The 20,315-nt window shown below is 39.8% G+C and overlaps 1 protein-coding gene across 8 annotated transcripts in view; it reads left to right on the top strand.

Moving 5' to 3' along the window:
- The window catches only part of MEIS1 (Meis homeobox 1), a 265,720-nt gene that overhangs the window by 59,353 nt on the left and 186,052 nt on the right, over nt 1–20,315 (top strand). For all 8 annotated transcript variants that reach the window (XR_010115681.1, XR_008650622.2, XM_063617909.1 and 5 more), the window contains one exon: nt 17,623–17,768. Coding sequence is in view for 6 of the 8 variants with exons in the window: in XM_063617909.1 (XP_063473979.1) it covers nt 17,623–17,768 (146 nt within the window). In the remaining 2 variants the exon portion in view is untranslated. The remainder of the gene's footprint in view (nt 1–17,622; nt 17,769–20,315) is intronic.

Genomic DNA, 20,315 nt, shown 5'->3' with positions numbered 1-20,315 from the left:
AAGAAATTTATTATTTCAATCTGCTATTCATCTAACAAACTCCAACTGCCTGCTAGTACCAGGCCCTGAGGAAATACAATGCTGAACAAGACTCATTTACTATGCTCAAAGAGCTTATAGTCTAGTAGGAATGCTGCATATAAACAGGCCGTGTAAAGGTGGTGTAATATCAGCTATAATTTGCACATGGAAAATACACCTACCTCTGTATTGGAGGATCCCGGAGGAAGTTCTCCCATAGTCAGGGAATGTTTTACAGTACTTCATGTTTTCCCAAGAACTTTCACATATATGATCTCACTTGTTCCTCACAACACCCCTTTGAATTAGCCTGTTCCTTATCACCATCACCTCTTTGTGGGTAGAAGGAAGGCTCAGCAAATCGAATCACTTCATGAAGAGTACCCAGACTGACCTGAGACTGAGGTCGCAGGTTCTGACCTTAAGGTTAGTCATGAATGCATATGTTTGGGGAAGTAGGGGAACTTGGAAAGATGAGAAATAGTGGCCTGGTGTTGTGAAGTTACTGTTTGACCATCTGGAAATCTGCCCCTGGTTCACAGCCAGGTTTCAGAAGACATGGAACAATCATTCCACATTCACATAGCCTAAGCACAGATCCAGAATGCCCACTTTCCCTCTTCTGACCTTTTTTTTTTTTTTAAACTAAGGAAAAGAAGCAAGTCTAGAAGACAGGCAATTAGCATGATCACTCAGGCCAGTTTTTATAATTTTGATTTTCATCCAAACTAGTCACATTTCATACTTTGAAAGTTTTTAGGCTTTTCTGCTGGAGATCATCTTCCTCACACCATGATTCTTAAAGGCTATGTATTTTTTTTACCCCGATCATACTTACATCTTTTGACAAGAGAGAAGAAGGACATCCAGCTTTGGGTCTGCAGTGATCCATCATTCAACTTTCGGTCTTTTTCATCGTATTAGATTGTGCTAGTACTTGCTCTTTCCTTAAGCTATCTCCATTACAGGAGAGGGAACTTATTGCCCCAAATATAACAGAGATGCCTGACTTATGGAGAGTTACTTCAGAGATGTTTCTGGAAGAAAGAGTTCTTTGGGTATAAATGAGAAACAAAGGGGACGGTTGTGTTTCCCACACCATATTCTGGTATCTAGCATGTAAATTATACTCTCACAGACCACCTGGATCTGAATGGCTGCGATTTGGGGCCGTTTCCCAGTTTTGCATGGCAGATGAGGAAAACACAGGAAACGCTGAGGCTTAGAAGATGTGCTAGAACCTCAGCAACACAGAGCCACTGGGCAGCAAGAGGAGGCTGAGACAGGGCAGAAACACCCCCACCGTTAAGGTTTGCAGCACCTAATCTAGATCTAGAAATTGGCCGCTGTGCAGGCAGCTGGGTGGTTCAAGATCTAGCACCTAAAGGGTGCAGCAAGTTCAGGCCTGGGCATTTCGGCATAACCAGTCTGATAGGTGGGGCCAGCAACAAGGAATTCTAGGCCACAGGCCAACTCAGAAGTCAGGCAGGCCTGCGAATGGCATTCGGAGATCTGTTTGGGACGGAGATGATCGTCCCTCTAGCTGGCAGTACAGGAGAGCAGTATTCAGTTCTGGGGAAAGAAAGGGCTGGGCCTGGGGAGGGGAAGAGAGATTCCCAGCCAGCTGATGTTGGAGACAAGACTAGATCGAGAAGAGGACCAAGACCAGGAAAGGAAGTAATTCCTTGGTTTCTGTGACTTCCTTCTCACCCAAGATAGATTTCAGGTTAGCACACTGTGACGTCATCACTGAAAACCTCTCCCCTCTCCTCGGGTGTGGGGGGCAGTGTGTGACTGTTCTTCACTCCAGGCTGGTGTTTCAGGAGGCAGCCTTGTTTGTGTTTCTGTATGCCTCCTGCAGGGGAGACTTGCTTTTCTTTGATACATAAATGGTGAGTGAAAAGTAACTCTCCTGTGAGCTTGGTCTCTTTTTTGCTCTTCTCCGGTCGAGCAGCCTGACCGGGCCTGGTCAGTGTGAATTGCCCAATTTCATAGTGTGCACGGGGGTCTCAGGAGAGGGCATTTGCCTCGTAACTTTTCTATTAGCAGAATTTCAGATTCCTGACATGGAGGGATACTTGAAAACCATTTGTGTGATGCTGGGAAATGTTTGCTTTGTCCTTCTTTATGTCCTAGGCATGGGCATTTTTGTCATTTCACTGGGGACTACTTGTAGGCTCTGAAAGCAGGAAGGGGCTTCTCTCGGGCCATGCCCTAGCTAAGAGAGGATTCCCCTCTGTATTTGGATAGCTGGTTACTCAAGTTCCACCCCTTACATGAGGTTTTTCTGTATGATTTTCTCCTTTATGTTTTGGAGGCAAATTCAGGAACGTTCTCTTTTTTTTTTTTTTTTTTTTTGCAATGTGGCTATTTTTGACTTTACAAAGCATTGGAGCTGGCATCCTCCCATTCTTGTGAACTTTCTCTGGATCTGTAAATACTTGGTATTTGTTTACTTCCTTGTACATTTCAGGGGTTGTTTTTATATTTAACTTTGACTAAGATACACTCACATGCTACTCGGAGAGTACATGCTTCGGTGTCTCTTTTTTCTTTGCCTTCAGTAAAAAGGATATGATTCAGGGAAGGTTTATGAACTCACTTTATGGGTCAGATGTGTGCTGGCTGTGGAGAGCATACAGCAATCAGAAAGGACTGTCTCTACCCTCAGATGCCTTTCTAGAGGTTAAAGAAATGCACCGTGATCATTATCATTGACTCTAATGGAGTAAGTGGAAAGGGTGGTGGTAGAATGGTTAGGAGTTTAGCCTCAAGTCAGATCTGGGTTGAATCCACAAGGATTTGTATTCCTTATCTGTATAGCAGCCTATTTCCTTATCTGTGCATTAGGAACATTCAAAGGATTAAATGAGATAATTCAGAAAAGCAAGGATTGTGAGAATTAATTAATCGAAGTTCAATGCCAATCTCAGTTTCCAGTATCTAGTAAGTGCTCAATAAATGTTAGTTTTTAGTACTGTTTCCATTATTCTTATTGTCTAGAGAAGAGATGGAAAGTTAGTCCTGTTTTTCTGTAGTGTGTCTCACTTTTCCTGGATCTGAAAGATACTTTCTTAAATGATATAACTTTTTTCCATATCAGTAAAACAAAAATCTTTGCTGTTAAAAACTGCTGCAGAGGCTTGAAATGGTGGCTTATGCCTGTAATTCCAGCACTTTAGGAGGCTGAGACAGGAGATTTGCTTAAGCTTGGGACTTCGAGAGCAGCCCAGGCAACATGTGAGACTCCATCTCTAAAATAAGATGAATAACATAAAAAATTAAAACTGCTGCAGAAATATTATTTAGAAGGCAGAGGGCAAGTTATCATAAATTAATCTATTTTGTGTGGGAAATGAAAACTTGTACTAGTAAAAATTGCTGTCCAATGTATCCTCATCCACCAATTGGCTGCCAGCTTAATGTGATGGGACTATTTAGGCAGCACTGCCACCCATTGTCACTCTGAAGCACACTTGCAAAGTTCCAAGTCACTTTACAAGGCTTTTTTTGGGGGCGGTGGGGGAAGAAAAAGAAAAGAAAACAATAGAAAAAAAATGGTATGCCATGTTACGAGAGTGGGTGTAGATATTTTGGAAAAGACTTCTAGGAATAGGAATGGGATGGGGAGAGGTGACAAGAGTAGCAATGGTCGTTTTGGAGCTTTGAGTAGGGGATTCAGATTAATGTTCCTCTGTTCAAATGGTGTACTCACTAGCAAAACAAACATAAGAACTCACATTTGCTGAGCCAAGCCACTGCTGCCAGATGATGTGCGAAACATTTTTATATAGCTGATTTTATTTTATCTGCCCCACGACTCTAAGGTGTAAGTACTATTACTAGGTTCATCGTTTCCAGAGGGATGAAACGGGGCTTTGGAGAGGTTAAATAACTTGCCCAGGGTCACACAACTATTAAGTGGTAAAGCTGGGATTTACATGAGCCCAGACAAAGAACCCAAGAAGCTAAGCTATTCTCTTGTAATGCCTCCAACATAGGAGGCAAGAAGTGAGGTATTATACAGGTTGAGGAGATAAAGGGGAGAGAGGCCTGCAGTGCTAACAGGAGGAGCTGGGATTCATCCTGGCTTGTTGTGATAGGTCAGCCTTAGAGATACCCATGTGTTCACCTACTCAAAATGGGGCTCAGAGTAGCCCTGTCCCATTCTTGTCCAGTGGGCGCAGCTACAGTCTTCCTGGCCTGGAGTGACTGGAGGCTGTCCCCACGTCCCACTTCAGTGAGGCATTCATGTGCACCCAACACACTTTCTAGCTTTATTTGCCTGGAGGGGAAGATTCTCCAGAACCTTGTTAAGATGCACAGTGTGGTCCTTGGACTGGCAGTGCAGCCTCGGCAGTGCCTGGGAGCTCGTTAGAAATGCAGAATCTCAAGCTCCTCCCTACTGAATCTAAATCTGCATTTTAACAAGATCCCAGCTATTTCGTATGCACATGAAAGTTTGAGCAGCACTGCTCTAGAAAGTTACTTTTATCTTTACTGTGCCCACCAAAGTAATCAAACTTCGTGAAGTACGATTATTTTCAAACAAGCCTGCGTCCCTGACTAACCGAGTGGCAGGTGTGAGTGGCACTAAAATTCACAAAAGAACTGTAGCCTCAGATAATCAAAGGAGAGAAGGTCAGATGCAATCACTGATGCATGCTAGTAAATTCTCAAACCTTTGTTTTCAGAAACGATTGGATTTTCAGATAGATTTGCAGTAAGAAAATAACAAGTCTTTATTTTTTTCATCCCAACTTCTTGCACATTTCTCTTCTAGCTATATTTAATATCTGTTGTCCCCACACGCTTGCTAATCCACATTTCACAATCTTCTTCCATTTCACTTTGTCTGCAAAGAAATCTACCTGGACAGAATAGCATCTCTTTTTTCCCCCTTGACCCTTGGCATTTCCTCTCCCTCCAACTTCTGCCTGATCCTAGGATGGACTCTCTCATCCCTCATTCTCTGTCATTAGCTCTCAGGCTGCCCTACCTGCACACACCTTTACCTTCCCCCACACCTTCTTACAGGCTGAAAGCAGAATAGAAAGGCATCAGTGAGGGATGAACAGGAGAGTGCCTTGAGAGAAGATTTCCAGGAAGCCAGGGAGAGCCAGACAGTGGACTGGTTGCAACCCATGTAGCCGACTCATAGTGCTCATTGCTGTGGAGGCTCTGGTCTGTCTAGCCACACAGACCAGCGAAGTGAGGGTACATAGGTAAAAAAAAAAAAAAAAAAAGCTTCTACAGAATACAGACATGTTATCCTGGTGTGTCTGGTGTCAGTCAGGAAAGATGTGGTCCGGATGAACAGAATTGTACCTTTTTAAATATTATAACTTTTAGGGACATTCTTGATGAAAATGTTTCCACTCTATACATAACTCTCATATCTGATTATAACACTTAAAAAATAATTTAAAGTCAGTGGACATAGGAGTTTATGCACTGTGCTATATATTTCCTTGTTTACACAGTCTGTTAAGCATTTATATGGCTTTTTTTTCTATGCTAAAAGGGCCTTGTGTGCAATGCCTTTTAGGTTCTTGTCTTTTGCCTCTTTATCATCTTATACTTTTACAAAGCTCTCAGCCTACAAACTATGAGGCCAGAAGCTAGATGAGCAAACTTGAGAACTGCATCTAAATTAAATATAACTGTTCTTTGATTGAGGGTCTTATGATCCTTTCTCTGTAGAAAGTATACGAGCTTTACCACATATAATCTATGATTGTAATCCATTGGTTCTCAAGCTTGGCTCTATGTTATAAATCAACTTGGAGCTTTAACAGTCACTAATGCTGAAATCTTACCCTACCTCCCAAACTGATTTAATTGGTCTTGAGTGCAGTGTAGGCATCAGGATTTGTAAAAGCTACCACATGAGTTAAATGTAGCCCATGTTGAAAAGCACTCCTTCTAATCTGGATGTCAGAAAGCTTTTTAAATTTTTATTTATTTATTTATTTATTTATTGAGATGGAGTCTCGCTCTGTTACCCAGGCTGGAGTGCAGTGGCTCGATCTCCGCTCGCTGCAAGCTCCGCCTCCCAGATTCAAGGGATTCTCCTGCCTCAGCCTCCCGAGTAGCTGGGATTACAGGCATGCACCACCACGCCCAGCTAATTTTTGTATTTTTAGTAGAGGCAGAGTTTCACCATCTTGGCCAGGCTGGTCTAGAACTTCTGGCCTCAAGTGATCCACTTGCCTTGGCCTCCTAAAGTGCTGGGATTATAGGCATGAGCCACCGCGCCTGACCAGCTTTTTTATTTTTCAAATCCTACTTTTCAAGTGTATTTTATTTAACTGAGTTTGTTGAAAAAGTGACCTCAGATAAATAAATGCTATCTTGTCATGTAAAAGTGTTTGTATATACACACATATTTACATGCATAACAAATACATATGCAGAGTAATATAGAAGTTTAAAACTAAATTATATAGCAAGCTTTTGCAGATATCACAAAAATAAATGTTGTCTTTGTGTGTGTGTCTGTGTGTGTATTTGTGTTTGTGTGAGCGTGTGTGTGTGTGTATGTGTGTCTGCCTGTCTGTGAGATCCTATATGGGGTACTATTTTTCCTAAAATGATCTATTTTTGTGGTTATGTAGAAGTTTATGACCATTCATTAATAGAACATTTATATGTATTTTGGAGAGCATATTATGAGTAATGAACTAGCATTATTAAAATCATTTATAAAAATAGGCAAGGCACTAGTTTTGAAAATTCTTTCTGAGCTGTTGATTCAAAATAAAAGTTTATGACTTTTGTACTGTTTTACCTTTGCACTTGAAAGTGCAAATATAAAAATAAAGAAAATACTCTTTATTTCCTGAGAAAAAGATTGGGGGATTTCCATTTTGTTTTACCTATAATGTAAATATATAGATTTCAGTAATATTTTGCAGTGTACTCACATCTTGAAGTTTCTAAGACTCCATTAAAAAGTTATACTGTTTTTGCAGCTATTTTTTCAGGGCGTTTAGCTGTAAAAAAAAAAATGCTGAATGGATGAAAAATGAGTAAAATTTGTGTTTTTTTTTCTTTCCTATTCATCATTGCTGTTTGTCCTCTGTGTGTAGGCAACTAATTTGCTGTTTTCCCCCTGAGGGGAATTCAAATCAAAAACTAATATTGAATTACTAGGAAAAGGGATTCCTATCTCAAAAGAACAAAGTAAAATGATTCAGAAAAAAAAAAAAACCTCGGAAAATTTATCCAATTTCTTGGTGTATGTTGTATGTGTCCATGGTACTTTACTTATATGAACAGTTACATAAAATAAATCTTCAGTAAACTATAAATCTGAACACTGACAAACTCCAATGGACAATTCTTAATTTTTATGATTGTAGAAAGTCTGCTATCTTCCTTTAATCCCATCCAATGCACATTCACATTTTGACAATTTTTTTTTTCATTCTGTGAAAACCTAGTGAATATTTTCATTCTGGGTCTCAGTTATTTGATTTCTTTCCATGTTTTTCACCCAGTTATGTTTTATACATTATTTGTGTTGAAATTGAAGACTCATGAAGTGATACAAGCTTAATTGAATGAATTATTTATAGTAAAGAAGTTATTCCACATTTATTTCAACAGGGTGGAAATCCCTGACTTATAAATACTCAAATTGTGAATGACCTAGATATACATACAGATGTTCAGCCTAGATCTCTTACTTGTATCTCATTGTGTTACATCCACAGAACTCATTTACTGTCACTGCAATTCCTGTGGAAAAACTTGAAGTGTTCAGAAACACATGGCTTCCCAAATCTAGGCAGGGGTAAATGGCAGGGATTGCAGGGAAACAGAGGGGAATGGAGGGGAGGCAGAATATAATGATCAGTTTGGAAACTGACCATGAACTGTTTTATAAGAATGGCATCTGTTGATTAAAAAAACAAATCCCAATGGGAGCTGCATGTTTTAAAAACCTTTACTTATTACTTTACCTAAAATTCTGCCATTTAAAGATTCACTCATTTGCAATAACAGATCTTTTAAAGATGCCAACATTTCTGGGAAGGTGAGGAGGGCATCAGTCATCTCATCCCCATCCAAATTAGTTCTTTGAGATTGCTTTTACCTGAAGTCTGGCTTATATCAACAAGCCTGAAACGACGGACATTTTGATTGTTGGGAGATGAAGAGGGTCAATTCAGAGCAGGAGAAGAATGGGTTCAGGTAAAGTAACCACAGTGGGAGGGCAAGAGCCTCTTCAAAGCACTGGAGCATGTGGAAACTCTAGGGGAGGGATACTATGCAGTGGAAAAAAGATACAGAAAGGGAGGTGCTCAGGGCAATTGCACATAGTTTAACATTTTTCTAGACTGGCTGTGTGCACAGGAATATGAGAAGAAACTCTTCTTCCCCCTTATTCTTATACTTTCTTCCTGCACCCAGGGCTCAGATATCAGTTGGAGCTTTATTCACTTAATAATTAGTTTTACTTTGCTGAGCTGGCTTTGGGATGTGACAGCATTCACAACTGGCTTCTATGCAAAAATACATTTGAAATGTCCAAGAGGACAACTTATCAATTCATGTCAGAATGTAATCTGTGCCTAAATTGGGGTCTACCTGAATGGACTCATTGCTTTTCCATTGTCCCCCATTCTTTAATCTTCATGATTTAATCAGGTGATTTGTTAGGTTGAACTAGAAAGAGACTGGAAAATGAGGCATTGTTTGACAAAATTTACATCATATTAGGGCACGCAATGGAGAGGACACTCATGACCCCATAGATACTTATGACTCACTGATAGGTCATGACTTTCAGAACCCTAGGGATGAACACCCACAACCTGCTCCTCTTACCTCTCCAGCCTCATCTTGTTTATCTTTCCCAGGTTCCAGTTCCTCCAGCCACACAAGGCCTTGGTACGTGCTGTTCCTTTGGCCTGGAATGCTCGCCTCTGCCCTTTTAGGCTGCCCGCTACATGTAGTTGACTTTTCTCTGCCCTTTAGATTTCTGCCCAAGATCACTCCAGCCTAAGTCAAGTCTTTTTGTTTCACAAACTCATAGATGTGTACTTTTTTCCAATTAAGAGCTTCAGTTTGCAGTTGTACATTTATTACTGTAATTATTTTGTTTAACTTTAGTGCCTTCTAACTGGAAAGCTTGATAGAAACAGAAACTCCTTCTGATTTTTTTCATCATTTATGTCTCTAAGTGTTGGCCTAGTGTTTGGGACATCAATATGCTTTTATTAAATGAATGAACGAATAACAAGAATGACTTTATGCAAAAGATGGTTACATATATGGGCCCAGGTTCGCGCCATTCTCCTGCCTCATCCTCCCAAGTAGCTGGGACTACAGGTGCCCGCCACCATGCCTGGGTAATTTTTTTGTATTTTTAGTAGAGATGGGGTTTCACCGTGTTAGCCAGGATGGTCTTGATCTCCTGACCTCGTGATCCACCTGCCTTGGCCTCCCAAAGAGCTGAGATTACAGGTGTGAGCCACCGCGCCTGGCCCTATGGGGCATATTTTTAAATGCTACATTTTACCCTTTAGTGGAGGAGGAGGAGCAGTAAATTCATAGGAAGAAGTATTTTCTCCAGGCTCTGACTCTCCATGTCTTCCTTTAGCTTTCTGTGATGTCAGGAGTCCACTAAAGGGCAGAAAAAGGCTGTGAGCTCATTCCACATTGGTTAACTATTAACAATTTATTTCTTTTTTTGAGATGGAGTCTTGCTCTGTCACCCAGGCTGGAGTGCAGTGATGCGACCTCAGCTCACTGCAACCTCCACCTCCTGGGTTCAAGCGATTCTCCTGTCTCAGCCTCCTGTGTAGCGGGATTACAGGTGTGCGCCACTGTGCCTGGCCAATTTTTGTATTTTTTTAGTGGAGATGGGCTTTCACTATGTTGGGCAGGCTGTCTTGAACTCCTGACATCAGGTGATCCACCCGCCTCGGTCTCCCAAAGTGCTGGGATTATAGGCGTGAGCCACCGTGCCCGGCCTGTTAACAATTTCTTGTCACCATTTAAGAAACCTAAATTCTGCTAGAAAGGAACAGCTTGATGGCAGATCTCTGTGGAGCCAACTGTAGGAAGCTATTTCTTGTTATAAGTGAGCCATTTCTTGTTATAAGTGCCAATAATATGTTTATTTGAAGTTTGTGTATTCTTAATCTACAACCCCACCATTGTTAGCTCCATCTTTTCTATCATTGCCACTGCTATATCTGTACCACAGGGCACTTGTTAAGCCTCTTCTAGAACTTAGCTCTGCCACAGCAGGTGCCCATGTCTAACTCTTTATTTTGGTTTCCAAAGGAACTGCTTCAAATTTTCCAGGAAAGCTGTGGGTGGTAAAATAGATGAGAATATGCCTTCTTTTGTTGTTTTCCTTTGATTAACTGGGAATCACTTTGAGCTAAGAACAAGGAAGCCTTAAATATCTATGGATAAGAGGAGATACAAAAGTGAGGCCGAGGAGTTAACAGAATCCTAATTAAAGATAAACTTGGATCATTACGTATTTGTATATTGGCTGTAGAGTTGTATACTTCATATACATATGAAGTATAGTGTGTTTCTCTTGAAAATATGTAATAAGACTTAAGGGGTTGGCCAGACACAGGGCCTAAGACGGATAATCCAAGCACTTTGGAAGGCTGAGGCAGGAGGATTGCTTGAGGCCAGGAGTTCGAGACCAGCCTGGGAAACATAGTGAGACCCCTGTCTTTACCAAAAATTAGCTGGGTGTGGTGCCATGCACCTGTAGTCCTAGCTACTCTAGAGGCTGAGGCATGAAGATCCCTTGAGCCCAGGAGTTTGAGGCTGCAGTGAACTATGATCACGCCACTACAGTACGGTGTGGGTAACAGAGTGAGACACTGTCTCTTAAAAAAGGAAAAAAGAAAAGACTTAAGGGGCTGTATTATGTCTTCAGGGAAAAGCTGATACAATTACTTGAAAAAAAAATCAAGGAAAGCCAGAGTTCTAGAGTTTTATATATTTACCATCAGATATTTGATGTTTAAAATGCTGGCCTGAAGTTTGAGCTGAGGATCAAATTGTCTGCTTAGAAACAACTGAGTTTCTCAGCTATGGTAAACTTGGGAAATGTGCAAAGCGGGGAATATAATTAATTAATTCACTGGGAAAAAAGGCAGAAAGAAACAACTTTTGTTCAGAAAAGATGCACAAACAGCAAGAAATTTTAGTTAAGTAAACGATTTTAAATTACGATTGCAGAAAGTAGTGATATATTTCTGAAAGGCTATGGTAGACGTCATAAAGATTCTGATACCTTAATTCTTAGTCCATCTTTTGTGCAAGATGATCTTAAAGGTTTAGAAGAAATATCCCAGCTCTGGGAAATTTATTTCTTCTATGTTTTCTTATAGTTGTTTATTGATTTTCATTGGTGAATATTTTTCAAGAGTTTAATTTAGATATGTCTCAAAAAGAAATGTAAGGGATGAAAATGCAAACTATGGTTTTCTTCCTGTAGTGAAAAAGATAACATTCATTTATTCATTTATAAGCGATGAACAAGTTTGTACACTGTACACTGGAGTAACGCCAGGATTTGAGAGCAGAGAGGTGCAAGACTTGGTCCCTGCCTTCTCAGACCCTGTAGTCAAATCAGGGAAAGAGATATGGAAATAAACAGTTTTAGCAGAGTGTTATGATGGAGGAATGCCAGTAAAAGAAAAATCACCTGGTTGGTGGGTGGGATTGGGGTGTCACTAAATCAGCTGCAGTCCAGCAAATATCTCTTAGAGGAGATGGCCATTGAGCTGAGCTGTAAAGGTCACCAGGAAGTTTGTCATGTTGTTAGGGGAAGCAAGCGAAGACTGCTGCAGGGAAAGGGACTAGCATAAGGAAATGCAAAGAGGTAGAGAGAGCAGTGCATGGTGCCATGAGAACTTCAAGTCTGCTCAGGACCGGAGGTGGAGCTGTGAGTGCCAGTGCGTATGGGGACTTGGTAAATGCTAGGCTGGAAAAACACCCAGGAAAGAGATCGTGAAAGGCCTTCCACGCCAGGCTAAGGAGTATAACCTTTATTCTGAAGGCAAAGGGTAGCCACCAAAGGATTTTAAGTACCAGGGTGATATGATCAGATATGTGCTTTAGAAAAATCATTCTGGCAGCTACTATACATTCTAAATGATGATAAAACATGTCCTTAAGACCTCTAAAGTATTCCAGCTGGTTCCTGAAGAAGGGGTGTCTATAATTCTTGCCATATATCCTCTTAACATACCATAGAAACATTATCCCACCTGAATTCTGGCTAACTAGACTTAACCATGACCTGGAGAAATAGGTTTGGGGTAGTTGTTACATTTTTCCCAATAACCCTGGACATCAGGAACACCCAGATAGGCCACTGTAAAGGAAACCCAGCCTTTCTATATTGATGGGATGTTTGTGTCAGCAGCCACTAGCAAGGCAGGATGTTCTACACACATTTTAAGGGGTGAGATGCCATTTTCCCTCATGTAGATACTCTATGGGAGAAACACCCAAGAGAAAAAAGAAACCTTCATGTTGGGCTTTCTTTTTGCTGACAATAAGATCATGCAACAGTATCCTATTTGCATGAAAATGTAGCCACCTTACAACAGGAACTATACACTCATAAGCATACTTTTGAATGGACCATTTGGAAAACTTTTTAGGCACAATCGAATTTATGCAGTATCAAAAGATACAACTATAAATGGCCTGATTTTTGAGTCTAGGTAAGTTTTGGGATTAAACACTGTTCCTAAACACTGGAAGAGGAGAAAAGTAAAGTTTAAAGAGAGGACATGGCCCAAAACTATGGAGTCTCAATACAAAATTGTAAATGAAAATGATCTTGAAGTCATTGTGGCTTCCAGCTTGGCTTCTAGAAAAACAAGGGGGTCCACAACCTTACACGTTCATTTGCCCTGGCAGTTGAAAGTTCATCTCCTTAATTAGGAGTTTTGCTTCTATGACATAAAGAACCCTCTAACAGACAACCCATTTTATTTTTACCTGATGGCCCACTGACACAGGAAGTTCTGGTCAGTTGTGATGTGAATCTTAGGAGCTGTTTTGGGTTTTGTTGTTGCTTCACTCTGAGTAGGTTTAGGGGAACAGCAGTCCTGAGAGGACAGAGGGAGTTAGTAGGGAGAGAAAAAAAATGGGAGCTAGGCTTTGACCTGCCAGAGAGGAGCCCCTGCTGACACGGTCAGTCTGACCCATTGAATGGCCTGAATACGATAAATGCCGCTTTATCCTGCCTTGAAAGGCACGAGATAGCACAGTCTAAATGCCTGGGCATGCTTAAATAGGCGACTCGGGATGTTTGAGTTGAGAGTGTTTGAAATCTGAGCTCTCTGACAGCCTGGGAGCTGCCACAGGTCACCTGCCTTGCTCCGTAGGGACAGGCCCAGGTCTCACAAGAAATTGTCCGTAGACGAATTGTAGTACAAATTCCTTTCTTTGTTGGTTGGCCTCTTTCACTAGACCATGGCCTATAAAATTTTGTAAAAACAATTCTTAAATATTATTTGAAAGGGCAAATGGCCCACGCTGAAAGGTTTGACAGTTTGACATATAGTGCATGGTTTTGATAGCTCGGAAACTGAAAAGTGTGGCCAAGATTCTCTGCCTGCTCGTTAGAAACCCGGTGTTTTTTTAAATAGTGTCTTGTTGCTGTGCAGTGTTCCTCTGGTCCTTGAAATCTGACAGGCAATGAGTCTGCTCCAGTGATCTTAAACCCTTTTAGACTAATTTGTGAGAGAGTAGCAAAGTACTGTAGCTAGCACCTTTGGGTCCAGCATCCAAGAGGCACAGAACCAGGTATTGCCAATTAAGGAGCCATTCGGATAATCATATCAAAGCAGATTGCTTTAGAGTCTTACAATGCCCGAGCCTGTGCCTAGAGAGAGAGGAACCCAGAGTTTCACTTCAATGAGGGGGAAAAAAGAGACTGGAGTGGCCCGGTCTCATCAGAGCCCAGGAAGTTCCAGAGAGTGGATTTCTGCATTAGAATGTTGCATATGTGCGGCCTGTGTGTGCGCAGCCCTGGCGGCTGCCTCTGCATAGCCAAAGGCCATTTTCAGGAGCCTCTGGCCCCTCAGTCACTGGCCTGCTAGTTAATTGCCACACGGACTTCATGACACATGGGCAGATAATATGACATTTTCAGTTTCTGTCACTAGCAAACGCCACAACGTTGCTTGCACTAGTTGCTAAGAAGCTGTCAGAAACCATTAGCGGTTGGCTAAAGTCGCCCTATGGCATTTCCTCATAGCATCAGCAAAACGAGCATAAATCACCCACTGGAGCCTACTGCTATCCTAATGAGGCTGTAAGCTTGTTTATGGACTAGCATCATTTTTATGATTATTTCCACCTTTTCAGTTTGCCTTCATTTGGCGGCAGGAGAAGTCAGCTCCAGGAATGAAGTCACTGCTGACATTTTACAAATGTGGTTCAGAGCTGCTGCCTGCTGCCGTGTGGTCGGCCGGCGGTTCTCCAAGTTTGTTTAGTGATCTCAAAAATAAAAAAGGAAAGAAATTCTCGAGAGACCACATTGAGGTGACTATATCAAATTGCGGAGTGAATGGAAATGCTAAAGGTACAATTGACCATTTAGACTTTCCTCTGAGGTTGAGACATTTCCAGATCAATTTTCAATTTAGAAAGTGGAAGAGGTTAAACAATTTATTAAAATCTATGAAAGTGTTTGCTTTTAGAATAGTCTGTTTTATTATGCTCTTCTCCTTCCCCATCTTCTCCATTTCCCTAACTTGTGTCGGAAAGGAGCAGGGTTTATTGTTTTAGGCTTTTCTGAACATGCACCAGTATTTACACTGGATTGAAAGCATTTGCTTCCAATGAAAATCTTGTCTTAGATTACAACCCAGCAGTGTAATTTCCCTCCCACATGGGAGTAAAGTAGCTGTATTTGCCTAAAAACAGTAGGAAGAACAAACTGTGCATTAAGCCAAGGCTGTTTTTGGCTTGAGCTAATGATGTAATAGAAACCTTTTATTCAGGAGAGGTCACTGCCAGGGACTGAAGGGGGTGATCTGGCTCCTGCTTGAAAGGTTTCTCCATTGTATCTACATAAGTCTTCACTTAAAAAATTCTGTTCCTAATGCTTCTGCTTTCATACAGCAGAAATAAACAGGAAAGGTTCTGGTGAGTGTTACACATGGAATGCAGAAAGCCTTCCTCTCCTAATGGAGTATATAATTCAGGTGCCCTCAAGGCACGCTTTCAGGAATTCTTTTGCCTGAGGTAATGGGAAGCTAGGGTTGCTTTAAGGCCTTGATTATCTATTGATGCACAAAGCTGGAAAAAAGTCATCTCTGCTGGATTATAGTAGATATTTCCATAAATTATCAATGAATTCTCTTCTAGGCAAGCACTAGGCATTGCTCGCTAAATTAATCTGAAGGGGTTTGAGGTGGATAAAAAGGCTATTTTTTTTAAAGGTGGAAAATAATCATGGGGAGGTGGTTAAAACAGTATTGTTAGGTTGTAAGCTTTTCATTTTTAATCAGTGATCAAGTCGTATGTGTCTTTTCCTTGGTTACCTTTTGCATATTGAAAGTGGATTAGCCCATTGAAAATTTAAATGCTGTTGAGTTGTTTTCTCATGTTTCTTTAATGAATTGTTATTTTATATGGTAAATTGCTTCTCTGAATAAAAAGGCTGTTTAAATACTGGACTTTCAAAGAATTTATTAGGCAAATCCAAGGGGACTTCTCATAAAATACTTGGTTATGCAAATAAAGAGTTTGGTTGGGTGGAAGGAGTGCTGATTTACAGATGTAGGGGTCTGGCACAGCACAGACCCCAGTAGTTCCATGCCAGGGTACATGACCTTGGCCCAGTCAGGGAACATAGCATTTTCTTCACTGATACAATGATGGCTTCGGAGTGGTGGGTTTTCGTGATCTTTTCCAAGTGAACACAAGATATGTTTCTGTGAAACTTTTAATAGATAGATTTTGAATATAATAAAATTACGAATTTTTAAGGAATAAAAGTTTAGAATCAGAAAAGGTTTGCAAAAGTTTTGCATTTATAGCATATTCTGTAATAATAGTAGAAATGTTGGAATTAGTTTGTTCCTCACCCAACAAACTTTCTAAACTTCATCTCAGTACAAGTTAAGGCAATTGAAAAAAAGAAACTTGAGGGACGCTTTTCTTTTCTTTTTTTCACAGGAGAGAGATGGGTCTGCTGAGGGAGCAGTTAAAAACAGTTGATTAGTTGCAACATACCTACTATAGATTAAACAGAAATAACTGAAATTGAACTAGAGAATTATTTTTTTATGTAGGACCTAATAACAGAAATGAGAAATACAGAAATTCATGAAGCCGTAAAAATGAACCTGAGGCTATGTGCAGGAAACTTGTCTTACCAAGGTTTCAGGTTCTTTGGGTCGTGTAGTTGGCTCTCCAATGTCTTGTTTAACCCAGTGAATGTGCTCTTGGGTGTATTTTTTTTTACCTCATTTCTAAGCCTGGCTGCTATAGCTCTTCTGTTTGGGCCCAGATCAACCTGTCGGTTTCTAAGAGAACGGTTGACCGAGCTAAGCTACTTTTTAGTGTAATGGGTCTTGTCCTTTGTTGTTTTCCTTTTTGACTTTGATGCCAAGGCAAAAAATACCTACTTTCCATCTGTACCTTGTAACTTATTTTGAACAGCTATATGGGTTAAATTTTTATTTTTTCTTATTAAACATAGCATTATAAAAAAGAAATACTACCTTTTTTAGTTTCACTATGTCACAGAGCCAAAATATTTTCTAGAATAAAGAGTGTAAATGTTATAATAAAAATCAATAGAAAAATAGGATCCAATATAGAGGAGTATGTTAGCAGGTGATTTTTCAATGTGAAAAATTTAAACCTAGCATGAATTTTAGAAACTGCCTGAATTATTAGTGTAATACAATTCCAATTTACTGTTAATTTAGCACTACCTTATTTGATTTACACAGTAATTGTTTTTTAATTAAGAAACTATGTCAGGGGTTTTTCCCTTACTAAACTTGATGCTTTCTCTCTATTACAAGAAAAATTATATTTTATTTGAAGCATTCCTATGTCAAACTGCTTATATGATGGATTACCTACATTTCCCCATCCTAGTTTAACTAGTCTTAAGATAGATCACTTGTGGAAATAGTTGATATCTTAAATGAATCTTCTCACAAGTCAATGTCACTGACTGTGGGATTTGAATGCCCAGGCAGCCATAGTGCCACTGCTAATGACTGTCACCATGTTTAACTCCGCAGTAGGAGTTACACTTAACCTGTCTCAGCTATACATATTGGAATAATTACCATAGCAACAAAGCCACAAGGGGATTGGATATTTCCCTCCGTTCCCTTTGACTTTTGGCAATGTTCTTTGGAAGAAGTTCTTTAGACCTGACTACTCTTGAACCTAGGCCTTGTTCTTTCTCTTTGTCTTGGAAAACAAAACACAACAAAAAAACAGTACCAAAGAAACTATTAATCATTTAAATTTGCTCTTTTGGTTTTGTTTATATCCAAAGGCATTCTATTTGAATAAAGCATGTCAAGGTAGCATCAGTCAAAATTTGATTCACTATGTTTGCAGGTGATGGCTTGGACAACAGTGTAGCTTCCCCCAGCACAGGTGACGATGATGACCCTGATAAGGACAAAAAGCGTCACAAAAAGCGTGGCATCTTTCCCAAAGTAGCCACAAATATCATGAGGGCGTGGCTGTTCCAGCATCTAACAGTAAGTGGATTCTAAATGACATATGTAAACTAAATATGGACAATGAACCAGTTTTTATACAAAATAATGAGAAAAAAGTGATCCCTCTGGACTTGAAATATTTAATAAATAACCGTGTTCCCACAGTTTTTGCAAAAGTGTTAGCACTTATTTCTTAGATACATACCCCAAATGAGAAATTTTATTTAAAATTCACGATTGTGATTTTGTTAACTTTCATAAGTTAAAAGGTTTAGGTGTTCATGTGCACTTGTGATTTTAAGTATGTGTATTAATGATGTTGCTTTTCTAAGTGTGACCCTTAAGTGCTCAGAACCATCTCCTACTAAGAAGAAAGTAAGACAAACCCTAGAGAGAGACTTAATATCTTCTGATACTTTAGTGGATCTTTACAACAAATGGTCCACAAAAATTTAAATCATGTTGCAATGGCAAGATGATCACATAATTTGCTTTTAAGTGGTTTGAATGCACTGGCTTCCATTACAAAGCATTCATGTAAGTCAGAGCTCCGCAGTGAAAGTTGTCCCTGTATTTAGAACTGTAAAGGAAAACAGCAATATAGAGTCAGCTCTTCCTGTGTAGTCCCTTGTGACTTTTCAAGCAGAGTAAGAGTTTATATTGTCTGTGCAAGTATTGCTGTTTTCACTGCAGGAATTCTCCTGGAGATGTGAGAAACTGGAGATTTGGGGCTTTATGCCACTGGGGAGTTCGTTTTGTTTGGTTATTGTTCTGAATGAATTTTATGTTCAAAATATTTATAAGAATAATATTTTGGTGGATATTTTTGTAAGTGCATACTGATTTAAAGAAGACACAATGGAGATTTGTGGATAAAATAATATTTTAAAAATCAACAAAATTGCTGACCAGGGGAATTTCAATATTAGAGACAAAGGGTGAATTTAGACAGGTTGTAGCAAAGTTACATAGATGGATAAATGTTAAAAACTCTTGAGGGTTGTTTTTTAATATCAGGAGAAAATATTTTGTGTTACTATTTTTGTCTTAGCTTGCTTTTCCTAAAGTCATTTTTTCCTTAAATATTAAAGTTAATCTTGTATTATTATAAACACTTGCAGAGCCTGTTTACCTTCATACCTGGGCCCACTTTCAAAGCCATGTTCGTCAGTGAGTTTTACAGGTACAGAGAGAGAAACTTAGGGGATGTCTGAAGGTCGTGTTGGTTCTGCTCCTCTGGATAGAGTCTGTGCCTCTAATAATGCTCAAGGGTATAAATTAATCCAGATTTTCCAGCATCAGTGAATAAGATAAAAACTGAGAGCAGCAGGAATAGCTTTAAAAAAAAAAAAAAGTTTCCTCCCTTCTCTTCTTCCCCTCATAATTCCAAACAGTAACTAGACTACACTACAGTTTTTGAGTAAACTTTAGGGCTTGGCTATGCTGGAAATTAGTTGGAGATTTAGCTTGTTTGAGCTGTTTTGATTTTAACATCATATTAGGTTTACCTAGAATCTGATTCGGGCACCATTACTTATCTGACACCTGTTGCATGTGTGTAGATGTTTCAAGATGTGACTCCTGCAAGTTCCTCACTGACGATTATCAATCACTAATGAACTGGGGGAAAGAGGACTCAGGTCTTGAGGGCATATCATGAAAAACGAATGATACGACATTTAGATAAGAAGTGGCAATTGGTCAAAGTTGTGGTACAATGATGCTGATGCAATGATGCTGATATTTTATCTCCAGAGCTAACCAGCTAACTTGCTGTGTGGAATGAGTTGGTGTGGTGGATAAAATCAGGTTGGCCTTGAAGTCACAATCAAACAATTTCTATTTCCTAGACTAACAGAAACAATGAATAGATTTCTTTAGCCCCCATCTCAATCTGCAAAGGAGTTTTGGCTTTACTTGAAGCTGAGGTGCCCCTGAATAAAATATAATCAAATACTGGTTCAGACAGAATCAGGAGAGAGAGAAGCAAGTTATTTTATGCAGCCACTAGTTTTCCTGTTTTTCTAGGTTGTACCCTTGTAAAGACCCTTGCAGAGAGCTACATTACCTTCCTGAAACAAACAAACAAACAAACAAAAAACCCAAATAAACTTTCTAACAGCCCGCATGATTCTACATGCATTGCATTGCTTATATGGACTATGTGTTTGTTACTGGGGCAATTGTAATAGAAATTATTCATGAACTGCCTGATTTCTTGAGACCTGAATAATAGTCTTCAGTTTTGAGGTCTTTGCTGGCCTGTGCCACTGCCCTGGAAGGGGAAGCCCATTCATCCACATTTCCTCAGCTTTCTGTGAATGTTTATAGGTGTTACCTTGTGGTTTCCATTGGATATTTCTACCCCCATTACCCACTCCAATGCCATCTGCTCATACAGAAATATTGATTAATGACAATGGTCTGTAGATAGCTAATTGTTCTTATAACATCATCTGAAGAGCAAAGTTAGGAGATATGTTTAAATTTTTCATCTTTTCCTTCCCGCAATGAAAAAGATTCCTTCCCGCTTCTCTGATTGCAAGAGCAAATAGACCTCCAGTTATAAGGAACACCGGTTACCCT

The sequence above is a fragment of the Symphalangus syndactylus genome, chromosome 14 (assembly GCF_028878055.3).
Source record: "Symphalangus syndactylus isolate Jambi chromosome 14, NHGRI_mSymSyn1-v2.1_pri, whole genome shotgun sequence".
Taxonomy (NCBI): Eukaryota; Metazoa; Chordata; class Mammalia; order Primates; family Hylobatidae; genus Symphalangus; species Symphalangus syndactylus.
Note: the sequence above shows the minus strand (reverse complement) of the source record. Positions and strands in the feature narration are given on the sequence as shown.